Source organism: Epargyreus clarus, unplaced genomic scaffold (genome assembly GCF_041222505.1).
Source record: "Epargyreus clarus isolate Ecla_fem2 unplaced genomic scaffold, WU_Ecla_fem_2.2 ptg000006l, whole genome shotgun sequence".
NCBI classification, from domain to species: Eukaryota; Metazoa; Arthropoda; class Insecta; order Lepidoptera; family Hesperiidae; genus Epargyreus; species Epargyreus clarus.
The window spans coordinates 13,025,343-13,051,330 of NW_027332214.1; the positions used below are offsets into that span (position 1 = coordinate 13,025,343).

Below are 25,988 nucleotides of genomic sequence, written 5' to 3' on the forward strand. Positions count from 1 at the left end.
TTTGGAAGTTGTATATTTGTTTATATTGTGTTATGGAATAGCGACAATTTAGTTATTTTTATAACAGAAAGGTAGGAAATGAGCATGTATACCATCTAAGTGACTTGAGAGTGAGTGAAGTTCACTAACATATATTATTAATCCCAAATAAGTGTCCTACCTAAGGACAGCCAGAAATACTTGTACCTCTCCCTTATCATATACATCGCTTCTAACTAGAATACAGCAGTGCTGAACACTGCTATTATTGAGCAGAAAAAAGTGATAAATAAGCAGATAGAAGGTTCTACCACCTCCAAATTTAAATAAGATTAATAGATTTGTATATCTTCCTATGTGTGTTAAGACCTTAATGTTTAACATGAGATATCCTAACCTCAATAACAGCAACACCGTTAGTTAACCTACTTGCTAATTCTATAATAATTATATATATGTGTATGGCATGCATTGACAGCGGCTCGTTAGTTTAATCATTCTCCCCGTATTCCAGAATACAGAATGTACAATAGACAATTTGTTGTCCTTCTGCCTCCTCAGTTGAAACTGTTAATGTTAGAACAATATTGTCAGATATGATTAAGTTGGCGGGAACCGCTTGACCTCGGGGCTCGATAGGTCCGGATAATCTGATCTGATTCGGAGATCCGGTAGTTTATATTGCCTCTTGACTCGATGATGAAACTTTGTTGCAATTTATGTGATATTAATTTTAATACTGTTCGGATATTTGTATGGAGCTTGAATTAGAAAACAAACAATCGCTATTATTGGTTTTAAACTAAATTAAATATTAAGTTCCATGTAATGTCTAACTGTAATGCAAAAAAATAGATGTCATGAAAAGAAACTAGAATTATTATTCACAAATGTCAATCTTATAAATAACAATAAAAGTTTTGTACCGCACATAAGAAGCCTCAATGTCAAAACTTAGAACAATATTGTCAAATATGATTAAGTTGAAAGATATCCCTTGACCTCGTGGCTCGATAGGGGCGTGTAATCTGATCTGATGTGGAGATAGAGTGCTTTGTATTATCGTTTATATTACCTCTTGATTCTATTATTAAACATTTTTGCAATTTGTGAGGTAATTTTGTACTGTTATATGTAGTTTTAGTAGAATTATTAATTAAGTTCTACTAACTTTTGAATGCCATTACTAAACAATTTTTAATTGCATTTAGTTTTGACTCTCTGATAAGTATGGATATATATCTTTATAACTGGAAGAGTTTAGGTGAATTTTCTACCAAAACGCTCAACTGCTGATTGGTGAAACGAAAACTTAAAAAGTAAATTAATTTGTGTCGAAAAATGAAGAAAGAAAATAAAATAATTTATATCCAGTGTTATGAATACATAAACCTCATATATTAGGACGTATTGCATTTGCAATGTGTTTTTATCAACTTGATTTACGTTTGAAATTACGAATTAAGTCAAGTGCAGTTTTCCCACGTTATTACACCCGGGGTACTGGGAACTCATGCATCCGAACACATACGAGTAACATGCAGATGCGGACCGGATTTAAACTATGCGCATATCGGTGGAATATTTTGACAGAGGTCTCTGTAGTAACCTTTATATATACCTACTTATGCAAAATTATGTCTATAAATGCGTACCGATGAAAGACATATAATCAGAATAATAGATATATTTTTACAGTCAACATGAGTACTGTTGATCGTTACATTTGCTTTGTGTTCGTAAATTATTATTTTTCACATTATTTTGTCACATGCTTTGCAATCACTAAATACTAAGTTTAGTTAAAACCCATCATTGAAATGTTTCTTCTTTACTTTTAACCTTTTGTCCTCATTAGAAAACATCATGCCCAGCAACACGGCACTGACTATACCAAATTGATTTTTATAAAATCTACCTATAATTATACTATTCCATCAGGCCTACTTTTATCTACAGCTTATCTGACGTAATCCTTAAAGTAGGAATGTCTTTCTGCTGTCGCATTAAGACTAGCGGTTCTATATTTATTAAAAGACTAGTTTCCAGCTTAAATCTACGACCTGGATTTAGGAGTCTACTTCGGTGTAATGTTTCGAATCTCAGATGCCTTTTCTAGTTTTAGCTTTAAAACTTTAGCTTTAAAGCTTGAGATTTTGCTAAAATATCGCTGATGTTGTCTCCTCATTATTTTAGTAGCTCTGGCTACGTTTAAATTAATCATGTTGTCTTTAACTGTGATCAATTTGTGTATCTTATTTATTTCAATTGAGAAGCAAAATGTTACATTGTTCATACATAGCCCCCACACGAAGATTCTCAATCGTAGATACTCTTTACTTTGATACTTTGACTTTAATACTCTTATATTGACCCAGTTGTAACGTGTATCTGGCCGTAATTTAAACCCGGAACCCTTTTATCAAAGTAAAAGCTCCGCTAGGCAGGTCACCAACCATTATATTGGAAGTACATATATTGGATCTAATGACATATATTTCTTTTCAGTGCCAACATCGGACGTTCAAGGCGTGCTCGGGAAGAAGGCATCATTGCCGTGCGACATTCAGCCTCTTCATTCAGACGATGCTGTCGTTATGGTGCTCTGGTTCAAGGAGTCTGATGGAGAGCCATTGTACAGGTGAAATTTGGATTTGGTATACTGAAACTATACTAGAGTCATATCTAGGTTTGTCTAGGAACCCACAACGTATTTTTTTGTCATCGTCCTCTGAGACTATGTCTCTTCTCTACGAGAAATTAATAGTCTTGGTTATACCCAGCGTTCACCGTCATTTTAGCCTTTTGCGCAAACACAGAATCTGCCGTAGCTATTTTAAAGACATCCTTACAAATTTCTTTGAAGTACAGCGTAGGTACTTAGTTCTTCAAAAAAGTATTAAAATGATATTTGTTATAAAAATATTATTTTCTTCAGCTACGACATCCGGGGCCGCTCCTACAACCAGCCCAAGTTGTGGTCTTCACCGCTGGTGTTTGGGAACCGCGCGTTCTTCCGCGGCGGCGCAACACCTGCTGTCCTCATGATTGACAACGTGATGGCCATCGACGCGGGCGTCTACAGATGCAGAGTGGACTTCAAGAACTCTCCAACGAGGAACTTGAAAGTTAACTTTAGTGTTATAAGTAAGTTATGACTAACAAAAATAACCCTTTATACCTTAGTCTTAGTAAATCCGTATAGCGAAAAAGACTTCGTGCCTAAGAAACCAGAATGTTCCAAAAAAGTTTCCCAAGATTTCTAAAACATATCAAACAATACATATCCGGTATGATGGTGTATTCATACCTAAAACATTGTAGACGAAAACGTCTGTCTCGGAAAGGGATATTAGTTTTTAGAACAGAGATTTATTGAGGACTTACAGAGGAATAATTACGATTAATGTTTATCATTAATTAATTTGTATAAAAATAACTGACAAGGAAATTTCAATTGAAAGTAATATAATAATCTTATTCACTTCATTAATTTTGTTTTCTGTTAGATAAAGTATTTTAATATTAGTAAAAAATATTGCTTTAACACAATCAGTTTCTGAATAGAATAATATTATAATATTAGAGCTGTAATTCTACCTAATAACAGCAGTGTACTGCTGTGTTCCGTTCTGAAGGGTGTGGTAAGGGAGACAGACTTTTCTGAGACATGCCAGCTTAGTCCTCAGGAGTAGCGGCGCATCTGTGGCCGACCTCAGGTAGAAATATCTAACCCTATCTGGAGTTGATTACAGATGTCCATGGGCGGCAGTAGCCACTTACCATCAGGTGGACTGCATGCTCCTCTGCTACTTGTATATTATAAAAAAAAATCGTTTGGGGATAAATTATATTTCATTAAGAAAAATATTGATATTAGGGTTTCAATTGAGTGGGATTTGATATTAATTCGCTTTAATGAAATCAGGAGGCACGGCAGTGCCTCCGCCAAGTCGAGCCATATGTATTTTCCAATCGTAGGTAATGTTACAGATAAGTTAACATTATTTATTTATTTAAAAATTTATTGCATCACCTCTAAGAAATGTACAAAAGGGCAAACATAATGCCGGATGGTATTCTCTACCAGTCAACCCTGGGTGGATGAAGAGAATTTGCAGCAGGTGTTATGCTAAAGTAACAAACAGCGACAGACAATAATAAAAACATTATTGTAAGTATTGAAGGCATTGTGACGTAACTTGACAAAGTCGAACAAATATTTTGTTGTTATTTTCTCGTTACAATTTCCAAATAATAAACAACAAGTATTAAACTTCAAGATTTCATTTGCCCGGAGCTAAATTGAAATACTAAATCAATGTTGCTCGAGAAACCTAATAGACTGAGCTAAGGTTACCTTGATAAGCAACTAGTTCTTGATCAGTTAATCGATAGAAATACATGAGGTATTAACAAGCTTAACCTTTTCTTTTTGTGGAACAATACCTTATTAAGATAAGGTTTATTAATGTAAGGTAAACTATTGCATGTAACAATGCTTTAGATTTATTAAAGATTGTTTTTGAAAAATCTAGTTAGAATTTAGAAAAACTATTCCAAAAAAAGGTTCACGTATGTGTTACGACTTGTCACAGCTGTTATAATTTAACGGTTGAAACTCTGCCTCTCAATCGAGGAGTCCGGGGTACAAATTCGGGTATACCTCTAATTTCTAAAGTTTGGTGCGTATTTGACATTATCATTTGCTTTATCACTGAAAGAAATCATCGTAGAACTAGCATAACTCAGATCTCTTTTCAGAGAAATTCATTCTATTATTTTTTAAGAATTAATTTTTATATTCCTTTTTTTCATAAAAAATAAACTAACTAACCTCACTTTCTGTAAGGCGATATACTTAAGCGAATAGGTTTCTTCATCTTTATTAAATAAGTATTCTTTTCCAGTCCCTCCGAGTCGTCCAACGATATACGACGCGAAACGACGAGATAGAACGAAGCTAGTGGAGCCTTATAATGAAGGCTCCAATGTTCTGCTCATCTGCGAAGTGGAAGGAGGTACGTTATTAATATACTATTTATAAACTGCTATATGTATAGATAACTACCTAGATTTTTTTAACACGAACTTAGTAAAAGAGCATACAGTCCTTCTGATAATTAGAGCAAGACCATAAACATTTAGAATTAAGCCCAAAATGTATTGACAAATGACTATGTTGGAACGTTTCATCTTCCAACTCTAGACTGAACAATATATTTGGGTTAAGTAGATAAGCAGTAATAGTTCAGTGTAAGCAGTGATAGAAAATCGGCCTTAAGATCGAGGGGTGCAAGGTTCAAATCCCAGGCACCTATTATTTTTTAAAGTTATGTGCGTATTAGAAATTAATTATCACTCGCTTTAAGGGATGAAGAAAAACATCGCGAGGGCGAACTTGAGAGATTTATTTAAAATAATTCAAAGGTATGTGACGTCTACTTGGCCCACGCCGTCGCCTATCGCTTAATCCTCCTCATTCCGAGACCTGTATCCGTCAGTGAGACAGTGGAATGGAATTCTATGTATGATCTTCGGCCTCTCATAAAATTACACACGTAAGAGATTTTAAAAAGTTCTCAGAGGTGGAGGTGAGCAGGGTTCGGCCTAAGCCGCTTTCACTCTGGAAGACTCATTCCCTACAGGGGGATAGTAATGGGTTGACAATGAAACCAGGAAAGATAAGGAGTTCCATCTTAGTCTCCTGGAGTAATGATACTGCGTAGCGAAAAATCTAAGTCTATGATGATGTCATAATTTCTTGTAATTGTCTTAAATTTCAGGCAAACTTTGATAAATTGTAATGTCCATGGAAAAGTATTGTACAAAAGATTGATGAATATGTTATAATTTTATACTGTTACTTTGTCTTGTCAAATAACATTGTTTTATTACAAAGTATTTGTAGTCTCACGAAAGCACTTTGTAAATATTGGTATTTCTTGACAAAATAGGTAAGAATCTTTATACGAATTTGTCTCTAAAAGAAAGCCTTATCCAGCGATATTGTCTTGAATTGTTCCAAATAATTTTGCAAATATAACCAGAAGTTACTCTGAAGCATCGAGTAAATATTGTTCTTTGTCGAACAAAGAAATGTGTAGGAATGAAATTTTTGCAACCGCGAAATATTATACGTCTCCACAAAAACGACTTAGTTCTAAGATGCGCGTTCGAATAATCGCGGTTGCTAGACAAGCGGAATCCGATTGTTTAGACGGTCGCTTCGTCTTCAAAACATTTAATTTTTAATATTTATTTTTTAAATATTGAAATATTTATAGAGGTTAGTATAAATAAGTTGAAGGTGGTAGAACCCTTTATGGTTCGACTCCGGCGGCACCACCGCCACACCTATTTCTACCTAATAACAGCAGTGTTAGGCGCTGCTGTGTTCCGGTTTGAAGGGTGTGGTAAGGAAGACAGACTTTTCCGAGGCGTTCCAGCTTAGTCCTCAGGGGTAGCGGTGCATCTGTGGCCGACCTCAGGTAGGAATATCTAATCCTATCTGGGGTTGATTACAGAAATCCATGGGCGGCAGTAGCCATATGTTTCATATTGTTAGTTGAAACAAAAGCTAACATGTCAATTTATTGTATATAATTATGCAACGAATCTACATAATCTGTATATTATCGAAGTTAGCCTAAATTATATATATTTTTGTTGATATAGCTAACATTTTATATGCAGATTGTTTTTTAATGTGATACTGAGTCGTCATTTAAATACCTTACGGAAATAGTGCTTTACAAATACAAGAAAATCCAAATGCCGCTTTAAGAAACTAAACTCAACTCCATTCATAAAACTAAAAGGAAAGAAATACATAAACTTGGAGCTTCGTCAACAAACTACTGAACTTCACCAATCACCAAATCTCAACTCGAGTGTGTTCTCGTGAAGTCAACTCGAGTCTCTAAACAACTGAAGTGAAGTTTTGATTAGAGTTCTAAATTTGTCACTCGAGTAAGTAATTTAAGTTTGAAAGTTTTTATTTTTAAGACCGTCGTTATTTCTGTTTTAGCAGCATTTTTTTAGTGCTGAAATGTGTCTGTGATAATACTTCCGTACTGTTCGTTTTATGAGTGATAGAAATATTCGTAGTTCATTTTCAGTCTCCTCGAACCTCACCGCGGAGGGTAATGTTTTTCGAGCGTACGTGTGTACGGCGTAAAGCAACGATAGCCTAATAGTTAAGAAACCCGGCCTCTCGAATGAGGGGTCCGAGGTTCAAATCCCAGGCAAATCACCTCTGATTTTTCAAAGTTATGTGCGTATTAGAAATAAATTATTACTTACTTAAAACGGTGAAGGAAAACATTTTGAGAAAACCAGCATACCTGAGAGGTTTATATAAAAAAAATGTCAAAGGTATGTGAAGTCTATCAATACGCACTTGGCCAGCGCGGTGGACTATGGCCTTCTCATTCTGAGAGGAGATCCGTGCCCAACAGTGGGACAATAATGGGTTGATAACGACGTGTGTATGTATATCTCATTCGTTAGCACGGCCCGCACCCCATAGGACTTAATGGATTTAATATATCAGGTGTCGTTGGATTCGTTTAAATTATGTGAGTGACATACTCGTAATTATATTATTTTAGTAATAGTAGCCGAAACTAATATTGGTGTATCAAAAGTAGATAATTATTAAATATTGTAAAAGAATATTTTTTCATTACGACAAATCGTATCCGAGTCGTGATGTGTAATATCTCGATGTCTCTAAATAATTTCGAATTTTATATTGGAATGACAACTTGTCAATAAGATTGATGACAGAATAAACGAAAGGGGCGTTAATTGCGATTCTGTATAACCGATAACTGATTATTGATTCTACGAAATACTAAAAATAAATGATTGTAAAATAAACCACAAAACTGTTCTAGACAGGTAATTAAGGAAAGTAATTATGAAAATTTGTGAAAGCGAATTCGAAAACTAATAGATAACCTATTATAGACTATAGTTTTGAAAACTAACCTTTATTGGCCATCGAAAGTTTTTGGGAGACTTATTAGTATTTACCTCAAATTATATTATTTAAGTAATGTTTACTTTGTAATGACTACTGAAATCGGTCATTTTTTAACGCTTTTTTTTACACTCACAGCCCCACACTAGGATTCCCTGTGTCGTGGGTACCATGCACACACAAATAGACAAATACACATCCAATTTTTTTCACTAGTTTATCTAAGTTAATCCATTTAAAAAGACAAAACAACGTGTATTTTCAATCGAGATCCGAGTTTGGGCCCACAACAAGTTTATTTATGCCATTCTATTTACCTTCCACCAGTTTCCTGTTACCCCTGTATAAACATTTAACGGCAATGCATTGTAAATTATAAACCAACAAGGGGTGGTCAATGTGGTTTTATGCTTATTCCCAGGATTTTATGTTGATGATTGCTCCGGGTGGGTACATGTTTTTTGTAGCTCAAACATAAAGAAGATATTTATAGGACTTAGGTATTGATACGACAGTAGTCTAATTATAACTACATATTATTATTTTATGCTGAGAGCTTCAGGTTCATTCATTTAGTTTAATTCAATTAGTTTAGACTTCATGTGTGAATATGTATATATCTAATGGATTTCCGATTTTGATGGAACTATCACATAGAGATATTGTAAAAAAATCCGCAATAAAAACTTAAAAATCGAATTAACGAGTTTGAAAATAAATTATTACGTCATTACGCAAACATAATATACATTACAAAAATATATTTTTCATGCCAAGTACTTGGTATTCCATATAAACAATGATTTGAAATTAAGAGAAACATCGTAAGGCATTTATTATTTATATATTTATTTAAAATTTTAATAATTTCCAGAAAAGTATCGCAAGGTATTAATGTAAAACTTAAATGATCATGTATAAAAGATCGTGAGATATAAAGTTCCCGGACCACCGTGATAGTTCTCGTGTTGGTATCGGTGTCGTTGGGCGCCATTAACGTCTGTTTGTTTATCATTTACTGTGCATTGTTACCATTGTTTCAACGTATTGGACGTGGAAGTAAGCCTTATAATTATTTATTTATTGATGTCAGAATAGAGAAATCTTTATCAGCGCTGTAGGTGTAAACTATACACAATACACATATTGTATTCTCAAATGAGCTTTGAATTTGGTAATTTAGAAATATTTTTAGAGAAATTTTTCACAATGTGTCTGACTTTTTTTCATGTTTACTGTAAATACTACTATTCTACTAAAAATAATCACTTGGCTTTGCATTGGTTTGCCAGAAAATCCCGAATTCGATTTATGGTAGCATGATGATATTTTAAATTCTATTTAGAACTTAGGTTTAAAATAATTTTATAATGCTAATGTAAAATTTAACAAGTAATATGGCATTAAAACACTAACGTGTGAACGAGTATAAAGCTTCTAAATCACTGACAATGTGTATTTTGGTACGTGAATTTTCACTTTCAGGTATGTCGGTATAAGCAAAGGTTATAAGTATTATTATTATGAGTATAACAAAATATATATTTTATTAAATAGAATTATTTATGTCTATTTCTTTATGGCTGAAATTAGCTACTTATGGCTGCATAAGCTGACGCCCAATCGGGTTTTTTTGGGAAAATAGATACCTTAAAAGATTTTCCTTTATTCTAAATCCAAAAACTCAACAATAGGAAGCCGTCTCATTATATTTTCCCCAACCGAATTTCCCTTTGAGGCTTTGTATACTTCCGGAGTACAAAAATACTCTGCTATTAAAGATAGGTCACCGCTTCCTGTGTCAAATGAAAAATCTTTATAGAATTGTATTGTAATGACGCGTATTATAAAAAAAAATGTGAGCCGTCACGGGACGCCTGGCAGATGTGAAACATCGACATTATTTTGTAAAAGTAGGTAATATGCAGAAAAAAACATATTAATTTTTTAATGTTCATATTTATAATAAATAAGAAAAAACTTTCGTGCGCTGCACGCCATCAGCTGATTTTGAAATACAATTCTGTCAGTCTTAATAAATTTATTCTTTGAGAAGAATGACATTAAAATTAATTAATAATTTAAAAACATTGTATGCAATGATTTTTATGTGAATTTTAATCTACCAAGATAGTAGATTTTACATTTGTTGGCGCTCAAAACACACCAAATATACGCGTGCTTAATGCACAGATAAATGCATACTTTAATTATAAAAAAATAATTAACTTACTGATGACTTGATGGTGTGTCATAGTGTGATTTTGCTTTCTTTGCAGAAGGCTGATCACTTTCACTCTCTAAATTATCACGGTCAGACATTTTATTATCAGAAAAATAAGCGGGCAATACTTAAAACATACAAAATACGTCAAGTGGTGTAAAACGAGTTAAAACGACTCCAGTCGCTCTCGCGCGGCGTAGTAATACACACGAATGTCACTGAACACGTTAAACGTCATTATTTTGAATTTTAAGCCTCAAAATGCCTTCTTGTGCAATGCATAAATGCAAAAATTATGCTCGAAAAAGAAACAAGATTCATGGAATCACCTATCACACGTAAATGAAGAGAAATTATTAAATTTTGTTTATTTTTCGTGTTCGATCCGCCACGATTACATGAGTAACCAGAAAGAGACAAAGTATGTTTTTGTCAATGAAAGTGATAAAGACGCAAAATGCATGACCATGCATTTTGCGTCTTTATCACTTTCATTGACAAAAACTTTCATTGATTGAATTGAACTGTCATAGATCAATGAAAAAATTTTCATTGATCTATGACCATAGATCAACAGAATAGAAGTGACATTTTATTGAAGCTCACGATGTTCATACGTGTATGTTATAGTTTAAGATCCCACTGCTTAATTTTTATATTAGTGTGTTTTAGTCAAAATATAACTTTTTATAGTTTATTTTTATAAAATAAAATCGATATATGGGAAATTCTGTATCCTAATCTCTAAATTTTCTTCGATATCTGTGGTAAATAATAAAAAAATATTACCATAAAATTTATATAGGATAGTATACGGTATTTTAAAATTTCTTTAATTGAATAAATTAACCTAAACATAATTTAATAAACAATCTTTGTATAGCCAGAAATTAATCCTCAAAAAGACCACGGTAAGATTATATAAAATTCGCATGTCACGATGTTAGTTACTGTACTCCTGCGAAACGCTCTTACTGATTTTCATCAAAATTTATATGCATATTCAGTAAGTCTGAGAATTGGCTACTATCTATCTATTTTTCATATCTCTTAAGTGATAAGGGTTGTTAACATTTTTTTTATTTATATGGCAACACAATGTTTGCTGGGTCAGCTAGTACATTTATAAAATGTACACAACTTTGCAATTAATGGTCGTGTGTAAAATAAAACTGAAAATAATAAACATAAATTAGTAAAGATACTTCGCCGCCTTGAAATTGAATGAAGCCACAAACGGCTTATTAGTAAGTTTTTTTTGAATTCTTGACAAATAAAAACATTTTTAGAGAAAATTTACAAATAAATAACTAATACTGCGTAATTTACATAATAGATAAATAATTATTTCAAATATTTTAGGGACATTTTAGCACGGAGACGTGGCAAAACTTTTTTACGCAACTATTTCAATTCTCAAAACTGGGTACATTTTCTTGTTAGGAGTGAGTAATCTTTACTAATATACGATAATAAATATAAACAATTTTTAAATCGTATATTTTAAACCAGTCGATACATCTGTATAGATACATTCTTTCATCAAATTATATATTTATATAATAATAATTTATTTAGTTAAACTGTACTATAACATTTCTACGTAAACGATGTACTAAAACTATTATCGACAGTTCTGGACATTTTTTACCTTCTGTTCCATTATTTCATTGTCTTTGACAAGCATGAGTATCAATGAGAAATATACGTCCATACGTCCCGTTTTTAACGGGACAGTCCCTTTTTTCGATGCTTCGTGCCGTTGTCTCCGAAATGAACCGTTGCCATTGTCAATTAAGTAACAGGAAATATTATAATTGTGAAAAAAACATGGGGTGCTCCATTTATCAGTTTTCATAAAGCGCCCCACATTTTTTGCACAATTATACTATTTACTTTTCCTTAAATGATTCCTAGATTGAAAATTATTTTCTACTTTTTAGTTAATTTTATCATAAAAGCGTGTTTTTTATTATTTCTAACTATATTTTTTCAAGTAAAAAGTATTTGACATAAAAAAATCGATGTCCCGTTTTGACTGAAGTAATCATTGGTCACTATATTCCATGGTCAATATTTACGTTGTTACGTTTGCGTACACTTGAAACGCAAGGTCAAACACTAGTTGTCTTTTTTTATCACATTGTTCTAATAGCTCTGTCCCTTATAGAACATTTGTCTATGTAGTTAAAGGTAATCGTCGCCACGCCAGAAATCTTTTTTACGTGCGGCTATAGATGTTTCACATCAAAATTGTTCCATTGGATAGAAAATTTGAGAATAAAACGCTTTAATATTCTTTACAAATATTTTGTACCAAAATAAAAAGTGGGTGTTATATTTTAAATGGTTGACTGTCCTTGTTACCGCGGTTACTGGTGAACTTCCCACGAAGACGCTACGCCCACGAGAATTTAATCATATAACGTAAATTTATATACAGGGTGAATTTTTAAAACGGGCCTTCAGGGCCAAATCCGAAACTATAAGGATTAGCGAAAAATGCTGAAAGGAGTTACGAGGCCGATTTTGATAAAAACTAAAACTGCATCATTACTTTTTTAAAATAACTTTTTCCCTAGCCGGGAATCGAACGAGTTCATTTTGAAAAAAAAATACACGCCTATATTATTCCACTATCTGATAGTGTTGCTTATAAGGATCAAAATCTGGGAAGTATAGATACATGACAAACTAAAGAAAAAGCCTCAATTTTAAGAAAATACATATTTTTTTATATTAATTTGGCAGTTAAGTTCCCGCCATTTGTCAATTTAAACATTTCGCGTATTAACAATTTTTTGGCTCAATGTTTCAAATCATTCGAAATGGACGTTTTGTTCTTCAAGAATTTATATTTTTATGTCCAACTTAGTTAAGGTTACTTTTAGGAGCATTATAATAGATTTAACTTGCTATGTTCGGAGTTTTGTTTAATACAGATGTAAAATTGACAATTTGCGAGAATGTCTTTTTCGAGTCAAATCCGAGTGATAACTAAACAAAGAGATATAGAAAATTATATTTACTGTTGAAACGTAGTTATAAACAACAAACAATAACAATTTACTATTTAATCACTTATCTATTTTTATTAATAAATAAATCCTAAAAACGGCGGTAATTTACTTGCCAAACTATTACTTTCTCATACTAAGCCGTATGTCACGGTTATAACATCGAATAATTAGTTGATTAACCAACACATTCTTCAATGGTATGACTTACGTATGTTTCTAAAGAATTACACATAAATCATTTGTTATGTATAATCCTTAAAGATTAGTATGGCAATGTATGGAAAAATATGTATGTTCTTCAAAATTTTCCTTTTCCTTTAATTTGTCACATAACATTACTTCCCAGAATTTGATCCTTATAAGCGACACTATCAGATGGTGGAATAATATAGAGGATGTATTTTTTTTAAAATGAACTCGTTCGATTCCCGGCTAGGGAAAAAGTTATTTTAAAAAAGTAATGATGCAGTTTTAATTTTTATCAAAATCGGCCTCGTAACTCCTTTCAGCATTTTTCGCTAATCCTTATAGTTTTGGGTTTGGCCCTGAAGGCCAGTTTGAAAAATTCACCCTGTATATACCTACGTATATAACTAAGCAGTGATAGCCTAGTGGTTAAGAAACGCGGCCTCTCGATCGAGGGGTCCGAGGTTCAAATCCCAGGGCACGCACCTCTGATTTTCAAATTAATGTGCGTATTAGAAATTAATTATCACTTGCTTAAACGGTGAAGGAAAACATCGTGAGGAAACCTGCATACCTGAGAGATTTATAAAAAAAAAAAAAAAAAAAAAAAAAAAAAAAATCTTAAGGGTATGTGAAGTCTACCAATACGCACTTGGCCAGCGCGGTGGACTATGGCCTAATCCTTCTCATTCTGAGAGGAGACCCGTGCCCAGCAGTGGGACAGTAATGGGTTGATGATGATATACCTACGTATAAATCTAAATTCAAAAGACATTTTTTTACATTCATTTGCATTTATTCAAGTATACATGCTTTATTCAAGTCCAAATACATTTATTCTAATTCAATCAAAATCGTGTGTCAATTTAAAATGTATCGATAAACTTTTTAGACATAATTATATAGCTTCGAAAGGTGTTGCTTTATGATTAAAAGCAGAGGAAGAAATTCCATAAATTATGCAAATTTATCTAATTTATTAAATTTAACTTCCATTAAAAAAATAATATTGAAATAACTATAATTAAATTAATTATTGTACAATGTACATGTGGCATTGCGTCATAACTCAAATAATTGTAGAGCTGCTACACTGAATATAATATTACTTATAACCAAATCTATGTGAAATTATTTGTCTTTAACAGGCAGACCCAGGCCCAAAGTGACCTGGTACCTGGAGAACGTGGTGATCGATGACTCATACGAGCAGCGGTCAGACGGCGTGACGGTGAACACGCTGACCTTCCCCAGCGTCGGGCGGCAGCACCTCAACGCGCGGCTGGTCTGCCAGGCCTCCAACACAAACCTGGCCCCGCCGGAGACCAAAGTCCTTATTCTGGATATCAATTGTGAGTGTGACGAATATGATTGCTTCTGTATTGGAAGGTAACATGTTTGCAATTCACTTGATGATGTAAAGTGGTTGTGATTCAAGAAGAAACCTTATAAATTTTCTGGATAGGCGTCCTCTTCAAAAAAGGTTTTTACCACAGTGTATCTAAACTGCTACACACTGCTACCTATCTACTGCTACCTGGATTAAATTTTGTCGCTTTCCACGACATTCACGAAAAGATGGAGCGATCACGGTCATCTAAACCAGTTTTTCTCAGTTTTTATTTACAAATCAAGTAACTATAAGTTCTTCTTTCATAATAAATGAAACTTGTGCAATTTCAGACTATGCGTTTTTATTGTTTGTATTATGTTCTTTATTGATTAATTTACGCTAAAGTAACTTTTTCTTTAATTAATTCTTGTAAGCTTTTCTTTAATTAATATGATCTAGTCTCTATTTTACAAATTTTATTGTTATGCAATGAGATCTTTATGATCCTCAGCTCTGGAAATATTATATTTGATTAGTGTAGGAGCTAAATTTACGGGTGGATTATTGTCAACGTCCCCAAGAGATTGGAATTAAGTAAACAAAAATCAAGTTTCATTAAACAAAGCCTGGATTAAAGCTGGCTGTTCCAACTACTTGATCTAATTTACCTGAAAACCAATTACGTAGACATCTGGAAGCTCAACGTCGTTGTATTTTGTAGTACCTTATTTATTGTCTTATAAATAAATTCATGGAGATAATATTATGTATTAAAATTAAGAAGAAAAACTTGCTCCATAGCTTACCTACCGTTATGTTATGGTTACTTAAGTGTAGGTTACATGAATGACGAAAGTAACAGTGATATGAGATAGATAATTTGTCTGATTAAATAAATATAAAATACAGCAATTATTTGTTAATTAAAAACCTCTGGGACCTAAAAGAACAACAATAAAAGTATACTTAGAGATAATAAATAGCATTTAACTTATATATATCATTCCTTCCTTTGCATCGGATGTTGAAAATAAAAACTAACAAATTCATTCCATTCGCAGTGAAACCGATAACGGTGAACATACTGACTAAAGAGAAGCAAGTGTCAGCGGATAAGAGGTATGAAGTGGAGTGCAAGACGACGGGGTCCCGACCCGAGGCGTCGGTGACGTGGTGGAAGAACAATAGACAACTGAAACGGATGGCGAAGAACGTGAGTCTTTTGTCCATCGAGACGTTCCATTGTGCTTTAATTAATAGATTCCTTTTCAGTTTTTTCGGCCTCTGTATAATAATGACTTATGTCCCTCATTGTTTCGGCGTGTTTTTCAGAGTTAGTGGGTCATTACGGACGGAGAATACAACGAGGGCGTCGTTAAATTCTGTTCCCTCTTTCGTTATCGTTTTCTTGTCGGCTTTTGCTCTTTGTTGTTCTTGTTTTTCTAATTGCTTATAATATTGTTCTACTTGACCTACGTATCCTTGTTACGTGTTATTCAAAACAAAAAGTTAATTAAAATTCATTTCAGTGTTCGTAACAAAATATATGTGGTCTATATGCAAATAAATAACGTTTTCAGCGCTCATTCGTTTATTCTACAAATGTATTATTTAAACACACAAATTTGATGTATTAATTAATACGGGTAATTAAGTATTGTGGTTCCATTGTGGTGGTAAATTTCCATTCACGTAATTTAAAAGCGCAAAAATATTGCGCTACATTTCGCAACTAATAGACAATATTTCTCCATTGTGTCCTTGCATTTTCACTTGCACAAACTTGCACCTTTCAGCTAGCTCTATCCAACGCCACTTTATTTCGCCATCGCCAACATCAACAAAGGAACTAACCATCAAAACCGTTTTCAGTTCTCTGAAAACAACGAAACGCTCAGCGTCCTCAGCTTAGTGCCGAGCGTGGAAGACGACGGCAAATATTTGACGTGCCGCGCCGAAAACAAGCACATACCCGACTCCGCCATTGAGGATAAGTGGCGACTCAACGTTCACTGTGAGTAAGAGTTCTTTACCATTTTATACTTTCTACTACTGTAATCGGTTTTTAACTAAAGTTTGTGCAGTATATTCAAAACTAGTACAATTAACGGAGATGGGGTAAGCGTTGCTTCTTTTCATTTTTTATATAGTTAACATTTATGTACTGTATAATTATGCAGTGTAAGAAAGAAGTGCTACCTGTTTTTGTCTATAGATTTGTTTCTATTCCTACGCACGAATAGCCCGGTGTGCGTATGTCTGACTTACTAAACTCACCAATTAATTATTAAGTAGCACTGCTATTATATAAATAATTGCTACCGTAGTAAAACCACAAAAGATTACACCACCTTCAAATTATTTCGTTATAAACTTCCTCCTTTCAAAACATAAATAAACTTACATAATAATAGTCTAGTCTAAATACACCCATTTCAAAAACGACTCGTTTAGATTCAGCTACACTTTTGAAAGACTCGAAACTTTTGAAACTGGAAAAATTTGGGTAATATTGACGTGCCGCGCCCAAACAAGCACATACCCGACTCCGCCATTGAGGATAAGTGGCGACTCAACGTTCACTGTGAGTAAGAGTTTTCCTTTACCGTTTTATACTTTCAACTGCGAAAATGGAACAGTTTTAAATGGTTACTTAAAACTAGCATCGCTGAAAAAAGCGTAGGTACTTAATGATAGCTTTTGTAGACAAGAATATTTTCTGACATCTTGAACAGGTTAATTATGTGACTTTAAATGTAAATGGATTAAAATATATATGCATTTACTATAAATATATGCTATCTACAATATATTAATATTTGAATATTTAAAGGAACCCTTTTAGGCTGAACGTTTTGGCCATGTAAGATCAGTGTTAAGCGTTACCGGATGGATTTGAAGAGCGTGAGATAGAGAAATTTATATGATACGTTTCAACTTAATACTCCGAAGTATAAACGGGTCTGCGGCCGACTTCGGATGTAAAACAATCCTATTAAGGTTGGATTGGTTGGTCTCACTTACAAAATATCTGTTATAATATGTTTTCAACCGGGTCGGGTGGTTCCGTAAGAAAATTATAACTAAACACTCGTTTGCAACTTATATTTATTTCACTTCCCAATTTCTAAATCCCTTTAGTCCTGTGGCCCGGCATGATCGTCATTAATCAAACAAGGAAAGTGTCAGAGATTACAGAACATCAATACAATCTCGTTCATTTAAAACGTTTAAACATTGAGCTTCGGCGTAACCGAATAAATAAAGGCAATCTCCTTAAATAAAACATCCTCTTCCAGTTTAACGTCGCTTACCCGCGGGAACAGACTCGAATTCTGTTAATGACAAGCACGAGTGTCGGGGGAAAAGCTGTCGTAACCTGCTTAGCTGATCTCGAGCTCCGAGTCGTTACTTGAGCAAATTTTAATTAGAATTTGTCGGAATAATTTTGACTGCTTCGTTCAATCAATGTTCAGAATTTAAAATTTTCTTTACTGCTCAGTTCATATGATGTAGTCACTAGTCTGAAATAGATAGTAGGTATGTTAGCCATAATACATCCTACAAACCACAACACAGCTTTATAGTACAGTTGTGAGACAGAAACAGGTGTAGCAACACTAAACATCGAATAGACTGATAATAAATATAAGGCTCTTTTATATTTAACTGCCTATAGAGCCAAATCGTCAAATTTCTACAATATAACATCTTAGCTCATTTATGTGTTTTCATAAAGTTATTTTACCCCGCTGAGCTAATTTGAAACATTCGCGATATTAATAAGAGTTATTCTCACTCGACTGATTTTTAATTACGAATTTCTGACACAGTTCATGTGATTGGCTGACTTTTTCCAGCCTTCATTTTCTATTATGAGAATTTTTCTGAAAAAGAAGTAAGACTAGACATACATACGTACTGAATATATTTTTGCTTATCCTATTAATTTTATCTAATATATATTTTTTAAAAGAATCGCTCAATAAATCGCAGGTCCTTGCATTATTATTTTCATTTCATCTTTGCCTTCGAAAAACCTTAAGAATTCGGTGAATATTGAATATTGTCAGTGTTAGGTTTTTGTTACCTACATAATAAGACCTACTGTTTTTTTTTCTTGAAACGCAAAGCAATCTGTACTTACAAAGTTAACCCACTAAGCCAATCTCGAACTTCCGCGATATTAATAAGAGTAACGGCATCTCAAGTTACGCTGCTTGATCAATTTTAATGAAATTTCTTCGCGTATTTTCGCTTCAGTTACTTTGACACTTTGGGAAGACCAAATCTTAAGAAATTCGTGCAATCTAAGTTCCAGTTGGAGCAAATTGTGTTTGCCCAGTGACATAAAATTCCTGCCTACCTTTCCACCGGTGGAAGAAGTCAAAGCAAACATGATCAATGACTTTTTGTATGTGCTCACTCGATATCAAAGCAAGTAACAAACGTGACTAGAAATTAGGATTAATGTAGCGGCCTTATATTGTGAAGAGCTAAATTTTCTATATTGCTAGACCTTCCTATGTCTTATTGATATTGAAAATCTTTAGGTAAATTGGTATAATTATGATAAATTTATATCATTTTCTTTAAATAACATTTCAAGAGGACGATCTTCGAGAGGTGAATAAAGAAATTATTTCGAGAACATCTTGTAGAAGCCTATAAAAAGTAGCGATACCTTACACTAATTAGCCAAGAGACAGAGCAATGTTTAGACAGTAAGGAATGGGTCTCATTAAAGAAATATTATTAAACGTAAAAATAGCGGTGAAAGATATCTTTGGAATATTTTTATAAGGTAATTTGGAATATTTTCTTTCGGCGGAAATGGAAGGTAAGCATTGTGGTAAGAGATTTTTTATTCACTGGGAAAGCATGCCCATAGAAATAAACTAAGCATAAATATTATTTTACATGTGGGGAGCATCACTGTCACAACTTTTTCTACCTTACTTTGAAGAATTCCTTCAAAAAGAAATACTATTTGTTTTCAGCTATTACAAAGTGGCATTTGCAATTGATGTCAGATTTACTTACTTCTAACTTACTTGATTTCTAGCGCTCTGAGCTACATGTAAATTTTTCGTTTGCTATATAAAATAGGTTATATTTTGGAAGTAGTAAAATGAATGATCGCTTAGTCGGCTACGATGTGACAACAGTAGATAACAATTATATCTTTCTAGTTCCAAATTTGTGATAATTAAAGACGGTGAAATAGCAATTATTTTGTGGAGCAGGTAATTACGAGGGATTTCTCGTAAATCTATGTAGGACAAAATTTGAATAGGCTTCTATCTGACCCCAGAAACGAGAGGTTAATAAGAAAGATTATTAATATGAGGGGCTCTGAGCAAATTAGAATTTTAATTACAAACTCCTCTCGACAAGGGACAATTTTTTGTATTCTATTACCGTCTCTATAGTTTTGTTCGTTTATAATCGCAAATGAGACATCTTAGTTTAGATTTTCTACATTGTTTATTTTTTATGTAAGATATTTTAATAAAAGATTGGTTTGGTTATGTTTGCTCTATTCTTTTAGTTTTTTTTATTTCGACGTTGAAAAACATATTTTTGTTGGTTTAAGATACAACCAAGAATTTACGGAGATTAGTATTCATGATCCTATGGATTCCTAACAGACGATATTCTCTGACCAAAAGTGACGACCCGAAAAAGAAAGTGGACAAAAGATGGCGACAATTTTTACAACAGGCTGGGGGGGGGGGGCATAGTGATACACCAAATAATAATGAATGTGTGGCACCACCTAGTGACCACTAGCATAAAGTCGCCACAGATGAAAACGAGAGACTTAATTTAATTATGGTTATTAAATTTTGTAACATTAAATATTTTTGTTCCAGATGTCCCCATCGTGGATCTGAAGATGGGTTCGAACCTCAACCCCGACGAGATAAAAGAGGGTGATGATGTCTACTTCGAATGCACCGTCAAAGCCAATCCTAAAACCCATAGACTTGTTTGGTTTCATGACGTAAGTTGTTTTATTCTTAGATAGTTAATTGTATCAGGCGTTACTTTGCGGAAATCCATGCTATTAAGTTAAGATTAAAACTACTTCGCAACGATCCGCCACAAATATGTACGATGGTATATATTTTAAACCATGCAGTATCCCTCAAAGGATGCGTGCAGATGCAAAAATTAAAAATATACACCACCATACATACCACCACCAACTGTTGTTTTAGTCTTGAAATATTAATTAATTTCATCCAAATAATATATAAGTGTGACATTAGCGCCAACACAGTCTATTTGCATCGTGTAAATTATCTTATATAGTAATAAATTAAATCAAAATTCTTTTTTATTAAACAGAACAGCGAAATTTTCCACAACGATGCGGCGGGCGTGATCCTAAGCGCCCAAAGTCTGGTTCTGCAGAGTGTCACCCGAGCGGCTGCTGGTGACTACACTTGTATGGCTGCGAACAGTGAAGGAAAGGGCACTAGCAACCCAGTCTCGTTGTTGGTTCGATGTAAGTAGCCAACTCAATCTATAATATATCATTATAATGAGTTCTTGGAAGTCGAGAACGTCTTCGTTTGTTATATTATGATAGGTATCTTTAACTGTATAAAACCAATAGGAGTCATATTGGGTTCGAATCTTAGAAACTACAATTCAAGCACTAATTTCGCAATTCTTGTTTCACAATACGACGTTGTTGACCTCACTGTCGGTGTTAAAGAAAATGGTAACTAGCGCGTCATTAAACCATATTTAGTCCTGACATTTTTGAATTTACATTTTTTTTCATGTAATCTGACATCTATCATGAAGTTAATGAACGCAATTACCGCTTAATAAGAGGTTTGTAACACTCCCACTTCCATAGCAGGGAGTTTAATTATATTTATCACAAGGGATTTAATAGTAATGATTCTCAGCGGTGTAATTAAATAAACAAACGAGCGTAATGCCGGTACTAAGCGCACGCCAGAACGGACGAAAGCATTAATTAGTCTAAGTCTAAACGCAGCGCTAATTACAAACTCAGCGTGCGACGTTGTTTGGGGCAGTTATGTGAAATGGTACAGGTAAGTGTAATATGAATCTGCAGTTTCGCTGAAGAAGAGAATCTTCAATTTTGGGCAGTTCGTATTCATAAAATTAGAATGTAATTAATTTACGCAAAGCCAAACAACAATAGTTAACAAAAGCAAAGAGTTATTTTGAGGAGATTTCTTGTGAGTGAATACTAATCAGAAAAAATAATATTTGTAACAAAAACATTAACAAGTCCAAATGACGATATAATAAAATTCCTTATTTCATTATAACCACACAACAATACGGCAGGCTCCCAGGAGATTGCATTTCCCCAGCTATATTATCGAGTTATATCATCTCTGGTAGTAGATGGGTTAATATTTTGCAATTCTCATCTGTACGTACATATTTTGGGACAATAATATGAACAAATTATGAAAGGGTTGAGTTATAGTACTATGATTCCTAAAGATACCGTTTTCCACTCGATAAGTCCTACACTAGGACTCACTGCGTCATATAGATCCATCGATGCATTCAATTTTGAATACTCAAAAAATAGATTACATAGAGAAGTGAACTATTCGTTAATAGGACTCTTTGTGGTTCGCGTATAAGACTACCACAGCTTTTGCAATAAAGGCATTTGCGCATACATGGAGTTATAAGATTGAGAAGTCTGCATCTTTGCACTTGTATTGCACCATCTTATTTACCTCCTATCGTATATTGGAAAATTATTGTTTTAAAGATCTTTAAATTGAAGTGCTGTTACAGTCAAATTAATATTTAACTTAAGTTTGGATAAAAGTGTCAGCAAAAGGCAGTATTCATTGTTGTATTCAATGAACGCCTTTTTCTTTTTCCAGCGATCTTTCCATGGATAATGAGTTCGAATTCCTCAGAGCGGCACCAAAGTACGAAGTACTTCAGTACCACATAACTAAATTAACTCTTTCAACTTCCCTCCTAATAAATTCTAGTACTATTACGTCACTACGTTTGTTATTCTTCCATTCTACAGTTCCATTAGCTTCTCGTGTAGACGAATCTCTGGGGTCCTGAACTATTGAGAGATAGCACTAAGGTGACCTCGATCTTCAACAAGTCCGATTATTTGAGTCTATACCTTAGTGCTACCAAATTTCAGTTTGTTTTAACGTGTATTTTCACTTGGTTATTTTGAAGTACTCTCCATAGTGAAATACAATTCTTTTTTTAGAGGCAACCTAATCTATAATTCTATTATTTCTAGCCTGGAGTCGTAAATTATAAAGGAGAATTGCTACTTTTATCTTTGATGTATTGAAGTATTTCATTTCATTATATTTCTTTGTGTTTGAAAAATATAAAGAGAAAAATAATCATCACGTTTGCTCTTGGGATTGCTATTGTTGATGTGGATTCCCAATAAGTGTCAATAGTGGGAAATATAATTAAACAATGTATATTTTTTTTTTCAAAAAATCAAACCTTTCTTCAATTCAATATAATTTAATAATTGTCCTATAATGTAATAATTGTCCGCATCATGGCGATATTAGGACCAATATCTAAAACTCAAACATCGTTCAATATTTGATTTCAGAAAGATTTTGAACTTGTTTTTTTTATTTTTTTTTAGTTTATAAAGTATACAATATTATAAAGTCCATCCTCTAGAAGTATTAACATTTGACAATAGAAGTTTCTTCATCTTCATTAACACTAGCCGTTCTGAGTGCCTTCACCCACCATTTCAAGTTTCTAAAATAAAAGCTATTACTACGAAAATAAGTATATTTTAGCGCGATTGCACTACTATAAATTAATGTTTTAAAATCTGTGTTTGACTTTTACTGATCGAAAAACTAGAAGAAGCAGTAACATAAATAATCTCAAGAAGAAGATGTGGTTATTGAAAATATTATTCCACATCCCGGTTTTATTACCTCAAACATAAGTCCCGACTGCTTCAGAGAATCCTGAAAAGTTGACGCCGCAATTTATCGCAAGATCTCAAAACAGGAGAGCTTACGGTCTTCTAGGATACCGGCGATATTTTAGAAATGGCGACAGCTTTGTCTTAGATGTGGCAATATTTCTAGGTCTGAGAAATTCTGTTTGTCTTCAAGTGCATTTTGGGGAAATATGTGAAAGTTTTGGAAAAGTATTTATTATAATAATATTATTTTGATGTATGAATTCTTAAGGTAAGAGATTTTTTCGTGGTTCGAATACTGGCATCTGGTCACCACTGTATCAACGTCATAATATTATATTATTATGTACCTATATAACTTTCTAGTTTTCATGATAAAGCTATATTAAATTTCAAATAGGCTTTATTTTTAATCCCCTCTTTAACTGTATTGTGGTGAATTAATTTCTCTTGGTTATATCCTATACTTATATGTGTCAATATTAATAATATACACTTAACACACATGTGCTAATTGTCAAAATCATAATATTTTGAAAATGTGACATTTGCAAAATTAATTACTGAAATTTCAAAAAATTGCGGATTTCAAATCAATTTGTTTCCATAAAGATAAACCCAAATATTACATTAAAAACCGTCAACAAGTCTCATGTAGCAAATTCACTCCCGAATTTTCAACCCAACTCTATTTTTTCTCCGATAAAGATCCACAATTTCTAACAAGATATCGTTATGAAACAAGATCGTAAAGTCGTGTCGGCTTTAAGGGGTCGAAGTTTGTCGGAATGACAGAGAAAACTATCGGAGCAACCAAGATTGATGTCGAGGAACTTTGTCGTGAATCTCTGAGCGTTCTTCCGGAGATAATTACGGTGAGACTGCGTTTAATGAGGAAATGAATGGCTCTAACGATAACTTGAGAATGTTTTACTACTCTCTCTGCGGGGATAAATAAGTCAGTTTAGTGATCTTATTCACATAATCGAGAAACGTAAGAAACATTATTATTAATATTGTACTTCTTGACAGAATAGGACTTTTTCACATGTACACTTAAAAGTTTTATCATTGATTCTAAATTAATAATGGCAACAATTCCTTATTAATTTTTTTTGTAGATATTTTCGATGTACACGAACGACTTATTATTTTTTTATTTCGATATAACAAAACCGTAATTCGCTATTGTTCACGGGAGCAATACTAAAAGGATCGATATAAAATCAAAATATAAGTCTTAAATAAAAATAATCATCACCTTTTTGTCCTAGACGCACCAGTCTGTGCAGAGAGAAGAGACAGCGAGCTCTTCGGAGCGTTGAAGCATGAAACCGTATCATTGCACTGTTCCGTGGATGCCAACCCTGCACTCATATCCTTCCACTGGACATTCAACAACTCTGGAGAACAGACCGAGCTGCCACCTAGGTAAGATTGGATTTTATTTAAAATATCTTCAAGTTCAGCGTTACGTAAGTTTATTTAAGCTTATGTAATGCCTAGCATATTTTGTGCGATTAATCATTTGTTTGAAAATGTTTTGTTTTTTACGAAATGAATCTCGCGTGCAAAATTAGGAAATGAAGAGTATTTAAAAATATATTTGTAGCAAATGATTGATTATGTTTATACATAATCATTAATCGTGCTGTAGTGAACGTGAATAAGAACTACTTTACCACTGAAATATTTTCTTCTCAAGACCTCTTTTAGACTAGCTTCGCTGTCTTTTCTATTCAATGCAGGACTTCTGATAAATTAATAAATAATAAATGTTTTATACGTCACACAGATTATACAGCAGTCACGGGCATACATCCACTCTGAACTACACACCAACAACAGACATGGAGTATGGTACTTTAGCGTGCTACGGAGAAAATGCAGTCGGTCAACAAAAAGTACCTTGTCTGTTCCAGCTTGTCGCTGCCGGTAAGCAACACCTCATTACATGCCTCATTAAGAAGCGATAGCAATGGGCCAGACAAGACGTGAGGTCATAGAAAAGCAGCGCTTTATGTTTATAATTACGTGCGTCACGTCGCTTTTGTATGGCCTGTGGTGGTCCTTCAGTCTCTTTATTTTTTATGAACATCTAGCTATACTATAGCATATACATGAAATAGACTGTATTGAATTTAGCAGGACTGCTTATTTTATACTCTAATTCGAAACTATTACAACATGCTGTTACTCATTTAATATTTATTTTCCATTAAGCGTTCTCGTAAGTATTCATTTTTTAATGAATGACCCTCGTTTGTAATATAACCATAACTAAACAAGTTAGTTTTGTTCACTGCCCG

At 33.5% G+C, this 25,988-nt stretch overlaps 1 protein-coding gene across 1 annotated transcript in view; it reads left to right on the forward strand.

Annotated features, from left to right (window-relative positions):
* Positions 1-25,988, forward strand: part of LOC140742994 (neural cell adhesion molecule 2) — a 292,771-nt gene that overhangs the window by 255,858 nt on the left and 10,925 nt on the right. The window contains exons 5-14 of the mRNA XM_073074118.1: positions 2,488-2,620; positions 2,918-3,126; positions 4,890-5,000; positions 14,545-14,748; positions 15,791-15,942; positions 16,602-16,743; positions 20,606-20,736; positions 21,084-21,243; positions 24,954-25,110; positions 25,475-25,614. Of these exons, the coding sequence (XP_072930219.1) occupies positions 2,488-2,620; positions 2,918-3,126; positions 4,890-5,000; positions 14,545-14,748; positions 15,791-15,942; positions 16,602-16,743; positions 20,606-20,736; positions 21,084-21,243; positions 24,954-25,110; positions 25,475-25,614 (1,539 nt within the window). The remainder of the gene's footprint in view (positions 1-2,487; positions 2,621-2,917; positions 3,127-4,889; positions 5,001-14,544; positions 14,749-15,790; positions 15,943-16,601; positions 16,744-20,605; positions 20,737-21,083; positions 21,244-24,953; positions 25,111-25,474; positions 25,615-25,988) is intronic.